This window comes from Dendrobium catenatum, unplaced genomic scaffold (assembly GCF_001605985.2).
Source record: "Dendrobium catenatum unplaced genomic scaffold, ASM160598v2 fragScaff_scaffold_716, whole genome shotgun sequence".
Lineage (NCBI taxonomy): Eukaryota > Viridiplantae > Streptophyta > Magnoliopsida > Asparagales > Orchidaceae > Dendrobium > Dendrobium catenatum.
The window spans coordinates 2,527,371-2,540,544 of NW_021319178.1; the positions used below are offsets into that span (position 1 = coordinate 2,527,371).

Below are 13,174 nucleotides of genomic sequence, written 5' to 3' on the forward strand. Positions count from 1 at the left end.
GTCAGGGTTCCATCATTGCCTTGCCCAACCGGTCCATCGTGGCCTCCTACTCTATTTCACAAGCCATTGATCCCATCCATGAACTCATCTTCTCCACAATTACATTTTGTAATAATCGTTTTTACAATAAATATGACACATGTTGGCTCGAGTAAGTTCTCATATGTGATTTAGCCTCATTGATATTTCAAAGAATGAAAAAGAGATTTAGGAGTTGAATTTGAAGAGAAAGTTAATAAGGATATAATCACCCTTGAGGCACTCCGATATTGGTGTGGGGAGTGCTACGGCGCTAAGCTCTCCGTATAAAGAAAAAAAATAAATAAAGTTTTTGGGGGCACGGTGGCACTACCTTCTCTATTTGATGTACAGTGCTTGAGACTTTTATGATTCTGGGGTCTCGATTTATAAGAAGACTCCAAAGAATGAAAAATCATTGGAAGTGCAACGGTGTTGGGTGTTGTAGCACCATGATACTGATCACTTCTCATAATTTTTATATAAATATCTAAACCCACCTAACTCTATACTTCATTCCATTTGGGCAGGAGATAAGAGAATAAGAATGATGAGTAAGGGAGAAGAGAGTTGTAACACCCTAGGATCAAATTTAGGAAGAATTATCTATTTTAATAATTTAATTAATCAACCAGAACTTCTATAAATTCATTAATATAAATTAATCCAACAGAAGTATTAAAATATAAAATTATATTCATCTCTCAAAATTCATGTGCAATAGTCAAGAGTTCAATCTATACATTTATTAGTCTATCTTTTAACTCTTAACTATAAAAAAATAAAATTAAAGAAAATATATGAATAAAATAATATATGAATCCAAAATATATCCCCACTCTATTAGATCATGACCCTTCCTGAAAATATGTAAAACTACATAGTGAGTTAATAGCTCAGTAGGTTACCAAAATCTATAATTAAAATCAATGCAATGCAATATGAATAGTAATCATTCAATAACTATCAATACAAATATATAACAATAAAGCATGTAATAATCAATAAAATACTAACATATCATATTATTAATAATTATCAGTACAATTGTATATCTTAAGAGCAGTAACCAGGTGAATAGTGATCAATTTAGCCTGCATCTTCTATAAATCATGTCATGTTCATTATGTAATTTATCAAATAGTTTTGTCGATCATGTACCCAAAAGTTTTAAAACAATTTATATAGCATCTTATAATATAAGTATACATATCATTATCATATGCATGTCTTACAGTGTCTATACTATGAAATTATATCATATAAATCATGTGATTCATATATATCAAATACTTTTGTATCAGTTTTATCAATCTTATCAAATAATTATATTAGTTATAGCCTGCATCTTCTGTAAATCATGCCCATTATGTAATTATATATATATGATTACATGAATCACATGATTTACAAAAGTAAATCATGCCCATTATATATTCATGTCATATGCATATGCAAGTACAATAAGCAAGAAAAAAACATACAACTAACTATGGTGTTTTTCATGTATCAATCCTATAGGCCTATAGAAATCAGTGTCAATCATATCAATTATGTTTCCATTAATCAATTATAACACAAGTCATTTTAATATATTATACGATATATAGAAATTTTTTCAATATAAATTATAAAATTATATAGTAAAATTTACTAAACTTAAAATTTTAAAATTACTAAAAAAAAAGTTACTATAAAGTTACACGATCGAACTTTACTAAAAAAATATATTAAAATTTTTTGTAAGTTTTGACCGAATTAAAATACATAAATTTATTGAAATAAGAGATAGGTAATGGTAGCCTACCTTGAGACGAGCAATTTTTTCAATTAGGCTGGTTGACAAAAATAGCCCTACGACCTCCAGATTTTAGGTTTATCTCTCTTTTTTTCTAGAATTCCATTTTTTCTCTGGATTCAGGAAATGAAAATGGGAAATAAATGGCCACATTATAAGTTTAAAGTGTAATGAGATTTTTTTATAATAAAATATATTAAGGACATAATATTATATTAATTTTTCAATTTTTTTAACATAAAACTATTATAAATTATTTTATATATTTAAATATAAGGATTCAAAATTATAAAAAATATATTCATTAAATAACCCAACATGACTTGAATGTTATGATAAAATCGGTTTATAAAGCAGACGCCTAACAATCTTGAATGCTCTTGTAAAATCCAATGTGTCAATTTCTTAAAGAATTGTAATACTTCTTATTTTCATATCTACACTGCCCATAAAATTAAGAGAAAATTATTATAATTAGAGCACAATAATATCTATAATATGAGAAAAATGATTTACAAATTGAACTTATAATAACTTCTAAAATATTATTTGATTTGATCAAAATATGGGATATTAAAAGAGAAGAATAAATAAAGAGAAAGTAGTATTCATGGTTGTAGTGCTGGTTTCGTCCGTCAAGTCAGTCAGAAAAAGTGCTCCTCTCCAAGTAGGTGACTTTTATCCCATCTTAGTTTACAGTGATTTTGACTCCATTAGGATTTTAGTGATTTAAATTGATTAGAAGTGGTAAAAGATTAGATATCTTAATTTTTAGCAAACTTTTACTGTGAAACTTCTAATATTCCATAGATATTATCATTCTACACATTTTGACACGTCATGTTGATATATCTCTTGATATTTTTTTTAGTTGATACATACTCTCTAAGAAAAGTATGATAAATATACACATAAAATTGAAATATAACTACTGCATTAAGACTATGTAAAATAATTTACATGCATGATAGATTAATATGATGTATAAACAGTGAAAAGAAATGTACGGTTGATTTGATATGTACAAAGTGCATGACATGAGTTTATTGGCTATAATATGTATTTCTATATTGATTTACTTGTTAAACAAGCATATATGTAAATGAGCATATTGTATTGAATATTACAGATTGTTATTGTGATTTACATGATACTATCTATTCACAATAATCTGATATACATGTATATATGTCATGAAATATGTGCATGCAAAAAAGGTTGGCTACTATACTAGTTGGTTCAGATTAGTGGAGACATGATAGGATACCCTACATAGGAGTATGAGTCGATGAACTTTTCTTTAAATGAATACGAATCATGATATGATGGGAGGCATAGGGGGCAATGATCAAATCGATTGGAGTGACAACTCCTATATGATGACATCTAACTATAATTGAGACTAATACGATATGATTGTATAATAGGTAATAATGTATAATCATATAATTAATATGATATGATTAGCTAGAATCACGATTTGCTATTAATTAATAGGAATTAATAATGCATATATATGATATTACTTTTGATATGATATATATCATTACTAGATATGATATTGATTAATGATGCATAATTATGCTATTGATTAACACTGACATAATTCTAAGACGATAAGAATTGTTATGATAATATAAAAAGTACACCTCATAATAATGCATAATCTCTATATTTGTTCTATTCAGCATACAGTTGACATGTATATATGATAATTTCATACGATATATAGCATTAGTATATATGATAATGATGTTATTTCTATGACAACACAATCATTCTAATAGCTCTATTCTACATCTCATAGTCATATATTTGATACTATCACATAATTATTGATCTACCATATACACCGATGCTCCCAATATGATATGATACATAATATTGATAGATATATCATGATGTTGCATGAATGTGATATGAGACATAGTATTGATACACATGAACATATTGATATATTTGAAAATGATAATATGATTTGCTATTAATTAACATGCATTAATAATGCATATATATGACATTACTTTTGATACGATATATATCATTACTACATATGATATTGATTAATGATGCATAACTATGCTATTGATTAACACTGACATGAATCTAAAACGATAAGAACTGTTATGATGATACAAAAAGTACACCTCATAATAATGCATAATCTCTATATTTGTTCTATCCAGCATATGGTTGACATGTATACATGATAATTTCATACGATATATAGCATTAGTATATATGATAATGATGTTATTTCTATGACAACACATAATCATTCTAATAGCTCTATTCTACTCTCATAGTCATATATATGATACTATCACATAATTATTGATCTACCATATACCTTGATGCTCCCAATATGATATGATAGATAATATTGATAGATATATCATGATGATGCCTAAATGTGACATGAGACATAGTATTGATACACATGAACATATTAATATATTGGAAAATGATAATATGATGCATAGCATTTTTACACATAATATTGATACACCTGAATATAGTGTTATGCATTGCATTGATATACATGAACATGGTACATACATCTGATACATATGATGATTTATTAGCACATGAATGATACAAGAGTGATACTGCTAAAAATGCATTGGTTGATATAATGATACACATAAGATACATGCACTTACATACTAACATATATGATTATAAGAGATAATCATTAGAGCAAACATGAACATATGATTCTAAATTGATGATCTTGATCATCCTTCTATATATGAATAGGTATAAGGATAAGTTTAGAATAATCTTGATTTAGCATAGAATATGATTAAATTGATAACAATATGCATATTGATTTACCTTACATTGAATATAATTGTATGTTTCATGTAACCAATTAAATTGTATGCTCACTTTGCTTGTTTATATGTTTCAAAGATAAAGCACCAGTGGAGTAGATTGAGAGAATTGTTATTGTAGAGATACTCCTTTTATGATATAGATAGATTCTTTTAAAATAATGATGTTAACTTTATTTTGATGGATTGATGATGAGTCATGATTTTGTACATGTTATTTGATATGAATTGATCTGAATGTTATAATGATATTTTTTTTGGCATTTTTATTGAGAAAATATGATATTTTAATCCCTTATATAACCAATACACACTTATGTACCTTCCAAACATAAAATAGGTGCAGCAAACAATTATGTACTAATATTTTAATAACAAATAGTTTATATTTATAGAAGTTTACAGTTGCGCATCACCCACAAACATGTTATCTAACATAGTCAAAGCGCAGTAAAAAAGCGCAACTAAAATGCAATCAAAGCGCAAGTAAAACGTAAATAAAGTGCATAAAAAATGCAATCAAAGTACACTCCACATGTCAAATTTTAAGTGGATGTTCAGACGTATCTCTACGTCCGGTCTCCGCACCTAATAATTTCCCAAATAAAATTGGATTCAACAATGTCCCTTACCATTATGGAGAATACCAAGCAAAATTTCATACATATCAAGAACAAAACCAATACATACCCCTCCATTTACAATTTTGGGAAGCACACTTGACTTATAATAATTTGTTCATCTCCATAAGAATAACACTAATCGATTTCATGTGAAATCTCGCAAAAAAACAATACCCAGCACAAAAAAAAGACCTGAGGAACATAACAGACGCTTACTTCATAGATCTATCTTGTCGAACTAACGATTAATTGTTCCATCTCATTAAAGATGTTAAGGGGTTATTACATTCACTACATTTCGTCAATAAGAGATTACAAAGGTTAGCAAGAAGAAACAGTACTAATGCACAATTGCTCCCTCTCTCTACATTGAAGAACATCTTGTCAGTTAGATTGGAAAAAGAATAGCAGAAATTTCAGAGCAAATCATTTACACAGTGAACTAACACCAAATTTGTTATTCTGCTTTGGCGAGAGTGTAATGAATGAAGCCGCTAAGATGACCATTAGAAGCCGGCAGCATTACAGAAATTATCAAGTCTTCTAATAAATGGGCAAGATTGAAACTCCAAATCCAAAAAAAAACTATTGCCGTCTTGCAACTTGTATCAGAGAGCCTAAAATTTGCCAAAATTATCAGCCGACCAATCACTAAAACCAAAATGCCAAATGATAATATAAGGTTCAGAGAGAAGATTTAGCTTTGTTCGGGACGGCTTTTTTATTGTTTTTAAAACAGCTTTTTGATACAAAAATTGAATTTCTATACTAAAAATCTGTTTTAAGAAGCAGTCAGAAAGTCATCCCAAATGAAACCTTATAGATGTCAATAAAATCTTGATAATGAGGAATGGCGAGTTAGAATTATTTTTTTTTTGTGATGAAGCAGAAATAGCTATGAAAACACTCCAAATCTTGTGTGTGATGTTATTCAAGTTCAAAAGATGGACATTTTTAAACATTCTTTTACTTGAACGCGAGTGTTACCTGTGTTGATTGGCCTAGGGGTGGGCTTCGTCCCTTATTCAGCAGTTCGTCGTTGATGAGCTTCCGATATCCATCAGACTTGGCTTTCAGCAAACATTTTACGGTATTTAATAATGACTCTTCCCTTTGTATATCAGAAGAGAGCATCTCCTTCTTCCACTCCATAAACTTGATCTGCTGCTCAATTTCAAGTACTTCTCTAGGTATACTTGGTTTTGAATCCACCAAAGGAAATTGTACCTTAATTTCATTCCTAAATTGAACCAGAAATTTTAATCAAAAACTGATAAATAAGGAAATATAAGAAAAGAACATTGGTAGGAAGCTAATCTCCACACAGCAAAAACAACAATAACGAAGAGAATACACAGCAGAAATCAGCAAGAAAGAATGAGATATCGACACAACAAACCAAGATACAGGTTGATCTCCCATTCGAGAGATAGATCGATTCTCCACAAATCCTAAGCGTCACAAGGAACAACTCAAAAAAAAAAAATACAGCAGAACATAATTCACATAATGAAATTAAAACAACCTAATAAACCCAAAATAAGCCTTCCTAATTCCCTCCCAAATGTGAATTCAAATCAACCATCTTTCCCTAAATAAACCTTACTAATTCCCTCCCAAATCTAAATTCAAATCAACCCTCTTTCCCTAAATAAATTGTTAGACCGGTCCTTTGGACTGATCCAGCTGGTCCATATGAGATGGCTCATGCAGAACAAAGGCGAAACTTCTCCGCCTCCTGTACGGGCCGCCAAACCGCATAACCAAAAAGCTCTGACTAGGAAAGATTTAGGAGTTTAGAAGGGAAATTTGAATTTAGGGATTGTTTAGAGATTTCCTTTTGAATTGTATGCATTAAATATTTTGTTTTCCTAGAGTTATGGCATCTTGAATTTGGCTGAAATTTGAAATCTATCTTAGGTTTTGGGCTCTAGCAGCATCTAGAGATTTGGGAGAGCCGGATCTTCCCACTTTTACTTGTATTTTCTTTCATAAAACTTTCAATAAAAAAATGTTCTTGTGTGTTCTATTCCTAATTTTCTTGTTATTGATTTTCTGAAATTGCAAAAATCAGATTTCAGCCTAGGCTTTTCCTAAATTTTTACAAGCGCTTCTTATCAAATTGGTATCAGAGCAGTTTCCAGACTGTTTTTGGAAAATTCCTGCATCTGTTTTTTTTTTTTTTTTTAGGTTGAGATTTTAGCTGTTTTTGTGGTGAAAATCCAAATTTTCGAGCCTAACAAAGATCTGGGGACTTTTGGCGAAAAGAAAGGTAGAAGTATTAGAAAAGGTGATCAGACAAATGAAATTTGAAATTTCATATCAACAAACTCAAGTTTCATATTTAAAAAATGATATTTCAGTCATCTATGATAAGATCGATTCGAATTTTTTGATCCAAGAGAAGATGTTGAAGAAAGTGCTTGAGAGCCAAACGAAAATATCACCATCAGAGGTGAGGGAAGGCACCGAGAGCCAGGGAAGTGGGGAAAACCTTAAGCCAATCAGATGAAGGGCAGATCAAAAGGTGGATATTTTGGAAAAGGAAAATGACAAAATGCCTCCCCTAGGGTCTATTCCTATGGAGGAGTCGGGTAGAGGCTATGGGGAGAGGCAGGAGGAGGTAGGGAAAGAATGAAGAGGTGCTGATTTGAAGAGAAGGGCGGGATTTGAAAGGGAAAGGGGTAATTATGATCAAAGGGGGGCTGAATTTGAAAAGGGTGGGGTTTGTTATGATCTAAGCGGTGCTGAATTTGAAAGGAGAATGTGAGAATTTGATGAAAGGCTTCAGTACGAATGTAGAAGTGATGATTGTGACACTTCAGGGGAATCACCCTCTTGGGTAATGGGAAATTATGAAGGAAACAAAGGCGATCTAAGGGTGAGAAAGTTGAAGATGCCTATTTTCTAGGGAGAGGATGTCCATGAGTGAATCTACAAGGTGGAAAAGTACTTTACCATCAACAGGTTGATGGAGGGGGAGAGACTGACGGCAGTCGGGATGTGCTTGGAAAGGAAAGCTTTAGCATGATACCAGTGGAGGGGAATGAGGTGACTAATAAGGACATAGAGGGAGTTTAAGGACTGTTTGTTGAAACGTTTTCAAACCAACAGGGGAGGGGACTTCTATGAGTAGTTCTTCGCTTTGATGCAGGAGGGGACAATGGTGGAGTACCGTGAGCAATTTGAGTACCTTGCCAGTTGACTGGATTGGCTTCTAGAGACTGTAATGGAGGGAAACTTTATGAAGGAATTGAAACCAAAAATCCGCGCAACGGTTAAAGTGATGAGGCATCGTGACTTAGGAGAGGCTATGAAAGGATCACCCACAAGGGTAGCTAACGATTGCAGGTTGAAAGAGGGTGATTGATCACAAGCAGAAGCAAATGATGATTTATAGGGGGATCCTATCAATCGAGATCGAGGCAGGGTGCGCAAGGTACAAGATGGTGTTGTCCGAGCTAGAACCAAAGCAATTGATGGAATTGACCAACATGTGTTAATCAGCTTTGACAAACTTTAACAATTCTCTTTTTAATTTTGAACATAACTCCTAGTAGTTTCACATCAAAAGCAATTGATGGAATTGACCAACATGTGTTAATCAGCTTTGACATCAAATGATGCAGCTGAGAGTAGTGAGAAACAAGAAATTATTATTAGGAGATCAGGACCCAAGAAATGACGATATAAAAGAATATAAGAAGAAGATTTACTCATTTAATTCATCATTCAATTGCATTCGATTAAAAACCATGAATACCTACTTGGAAATATCATTTACCAAATATAGATTATTCAACTTGAATTCAAATATGATCATATCTAATTTTAGATGACTCAACAGTCAAAACTAAAGATTATCCAAAATAATATGCTATTAAAATAAATAAATAAAACAAACCTAAAATACTAATAAATTCAAGAATACTGAAATTAAAACTAAAAGCTCATCTTAGTTGCTGCATCAAAAGGTCCCCTCTTTCTAAAAATATGAAAGGCTAAACAAAATAGCCACTTTTGCATTAACAGTCACAAAGCTAACCTGTCTCCAAGACAAAATAAACCACAGCCTCTGATCATCCCTCCATCCAAGGAAACTGCACCATCTGTTATGAAAGGCTGAGCAGATAGCATATCAGCCCTACTTTTATATACTTGTAGACGAGAAAATAAGTTAAAAAACAATGTCTCTCTTAGTCCATAACCATCAACTGTGACACACGATAAGTGTATGTCATCCAAACTGATCATGTTCACAGCAAAACCTAAAAATCCCGGTGGGAGCTTCCCATTTGGTAGCCTTGGATTCATTAATGCAAGCTTTTTCTGTGGATCGTCGGAGAGAAATTCACCAACAAATGGTCTGAAAACAAAAATAAACAGATTTATGAATTAAAAATTGCCAATGTGTGAAAGCATCCATTTATGAGAAATGCACAATATGTCTGCATCAAACAGAAATAAGACTGAGAACATGAAACTTACCTGAAGCTTTGAAGGCAAAAAACATGAAATCTACCTTTCATTGTCCTTCCAATTGTTGGGGCAATTCCATGAAGACCAGTATTCCTGTCAATGGAGCCATCTTTCTCATATCGTTCAAGGGCTTGAACACCTTCTAGTGTCTTGCAAACAATAGCCAACATGGTGTCCAATCCCAAGTACTCAGATAATGTTCTGATTTAAATTTTTTGAAACTTCAAATGAGTAATATAAAAAAAAAATGTTCAGGTGACTCTCATATGGCATGCTTATTGAGTTGCAGGTGACAAAGGAGTGACGAGCTTTAACATTAAAAAGATTGTGATCAAGAGATTAACTATCAAAGTACTTTTGAGGAAGCCTGGCGTTGCAAAAAAACTAAACAATTGCATTCTAGAAAGCTAATAGATTTTAATCGGATAAACAATGAATCATAGTTACAAATAATAATTGAAAAACAAAACTCAATCATACTTGCATAAAACAAACTGAGTGAAGAATCAAGTACAACAACAAAAAAAAAGGGACATAAAACTAACCTGCTAAGCTCCTCATCTTTTACTTTTCCAAGTGAAGCAACAATTCCTACTATATCCTTTGTGCACCGTAGGGTAGATGCCACTGAACCATGTTGATCTTTTACCTGACAAATTATGCCAGCAGCTGTTTCATCCAATTGCTGTATATGATCAAGTGTCTGCTTCTCAGAGTTTATAAAAGTGATGTTGCCATTTGATTCCACAGCCACAACAGATGAATGACATTCCTTCAGCTCACCTAAGGAAATTTTGATGTTTCAAATCAAATCCATTTGCGAAGAAACAAAATAATTGTTAAGTAAAGAAGAATAAGTTAACCAACTATTTTGCCTAAGACAGTACTCCATATTATATTAAGAGATAGTTAATTGTAATCAAGCAAACTTCAAGCAGTAAACCCATAAGTATTATCTTTAAAAGAAAACATCTCAAACTTGGGTGTAAAGAAAAATAAAGATGCCAAAATTGACTTAACCTTGCAAATGATGGATAGACTCATGGATAATGTTCACATTAGACTTGAGAAATTTCAGATTGTCTTCATGATGCTTGACCTCCTGTGTCAGTTTCTGCAAGTTATCCTGCTCTTTCTGTAAGAAAATAAACCATGAACTATTATGTAAACCTATAGAAGGCCAGTGGGATAAAAAAATAGTATGACGCCAAACTGCAGCATTTCAATCTTAAGAAAATCCGTTAGGTTTGCTTCCAACAACAAGGATAAATGATATGCTATCTGTAAAATTCGCGATGCACTTTTACAAAACATACAGATATTATAATACAAACCTGAATTGAATTCTTGAGTAATTCAAAGTTTGTAGCTGCGCCATGCGAATTGCTCTGGGGTGTTGTAGACATCAAGTTTCCAATTGAAAGGGAAAATGATCTACTTTATAACCAAATGTGATGCTACCTAGTAATGATTGACAGCAAGCTGGATGAAGCAATTTGTAAACATCATAGCGAAAACATGAAGCTAATTGCAAGTAAAATTGGATTTTGATAAAGATCAAACAAAGCAAATATGAAGTACAAGATATAAAGCTAAATGCAAGAAACAATAGGTGAGACTAATAAATGCTACTTGTAGTAGCTCAATCAAATCTTTTATCAATTTTAACCAATAATCTAATAACACACATTACAACAACAACAACATCAAGCCGTTATCCCACTACGTGGGGTCGACTACATGAATCCTTTTTCTCCATTGTGTCATATTAAAAGTCAAATTCTCGTTTAAATCTAATAAAGAAAGGTCATTCCTAATATTTTCTAACCAAGTTTTTTTAGGTCTACCTCTACCTTTCTTAACATAAGTCAATCTAATACATCTACTCTCCTAACCGGGTCATCGGAAGGCCGCTGTTTTATGTGACCAAACCATCTAAGACGACTCTCTCTAATCTTATCTTCTACTGGAGCTACTCCAACCTTTTCACGTATATGCACATTTCGTATCCTATCTCTAATGGTAAAGCCGCTCATCCACCTGAACAACCTCATCTCGGTCACACTTAACTTAGTATTATGCTTCTCTTTTAAAGGCCAACAATTTATTATTTTAACATGAAGAATAACTATCCACATTGATCTTTCTATTGATTGCTTATTTACAATTCATGGATTTTTATTAACTTCAACATTTGAAGAAATTACTATAATTTAGTTTTTTTCTTTGAATGATTTTAAAAAATAAAATTGAAATTAATAACCAAAAATCAAAGAGAGTCAAAATTACAACTAGTAATTGAACTGTTGCTTTAACAAATTGAACCAGACACACCAAACAATATCATTTCAAATTTTTAACTTTATCCAAATAATGCACACCCTTAGTCACCTTCAAAGGAAGCATGTTGCCCAGATTCCAATGACTATGAGGAGAAAACTCCAATAAATTGTACTGATTCTGAAAAGTACACAAAAAGAGGCTTCAAGTCCCAATTTATTGAAAAATATCATATTGAGTATGATGATAATGATTCTGTTGAGAACTTTGAAGAAGATGTGGAAATATAGCTTCAAATTAGAAAATTTCTCCAACCTCAAACGACGAAATTCATCTAATATTCTTTCACTCAAAATTAAGATCAATTGGCATCTATAAAATGCAAAAGAAATTTCAGAATAAATGTCTCTAATTGCATGAGAAAATAATTATGATTTTAAATTGTTGAGAGTTTAAATGGCTTGGAATCAAATGCATGGTTTGTTCATGATCTTTTACATGTATTGAATGGTTTTGATTGGTGAAATACAATAGGGAAAACTAGATTTTTAAAAGGCTATTAGATAACTCCAATACATCCTTAAGTTTTTGATATGCTTGATGAATGGTTAAATTATCATGAAAATTAATCAACAATATAAATCTTATGTTATAAATTACAATTATTGGTGTAATATTGAATTTATGGATTATATGAATAAGTGGATGTAAAAAGAACTTAATAAGAGAATGTAAACTCTTCCCCTAGGGAGAAAAGCATTTGAAATCATATGCATTGAACTTTTTCTCAAAATACGGCATTAATTGCATAGGAGGATAATTGCTATTTCAATATGTATATGAATTTAACTAATTCATAATTAAATACAAGAATTGACTATGATATTTAAAGCATATGGGTAGATTTCTATTGGTGAAATACTAAGATAAAATTAGACTTTTGAGTAGCCTTGTATGTATCATCCTATTTTCTCATATGCTTGATAAATGCGAATATTTACTTAAAAATTGAGGAAACTCGACCAATACATAGCTTTCATGTTGTAGATTACAATCATATGTGTGATTTTGACTCTGAAGATCATGAGAACTAGTAGACAATAAAATTAAGTGAATGATCATCCTGCCTAGAAATGAAA

General features: G+C 31.5%; 1 protein-coding gene across 3 annotated transcripts in view; it reads right to left on the minus strand.

Annotated features, from left to right (window-relative positions):
- Positions 1-5,453: 5,453 nt before the first annotated feature.
- Positions 5,454-13,174, minus strand: part of LOC110096449 (protein DEFECTIVE IN MERISTEM SILENCING 3) — a 39,317-nt gene continuing 31,596 nt past the window's right edge. Inside the window, exons 2-8 of one of the 3 annotated variants that reach the window (XM_020822436.2) lie at positions 11,090-11,216; positions 10,776-10,890; positions 10,301-10,538; positions 9,765-9,848; positions 9,322-9,642; positions 6,264-6,516; positions 5,454-5,893 (exon numbers count right to left, since the gene is read on the minus strand). In XM_020822436.2, the coding sequence (XP_020678095.1) occupies positions 5,885-5,893; positions 6,264-6,516; positions 9,322-9,642; positions 9,765-9,848; positions 10,301-10,538; positions 10,776-10,890; positions 11,090-11,161 (1,092 nt within the window). In that variant the 5' untranslated portion in view covers positions 11,162-11,216 and the 3' untranslated portion in view covers positions 5,454-5,884. Of the gene's footprint in view, positions 5,894-6,263; positions 6,517-9,321; positions 9,643-9,764; positions 9,957-10,300; positions 10,539-10,775; positions 10,891-11,089; positions 11,238-13,174 lie in introns of all 3 variants that reach the window. The other 2 variants (XM_020822430.2, XM_020822423.2) reach the window with 2 other exon arrangements.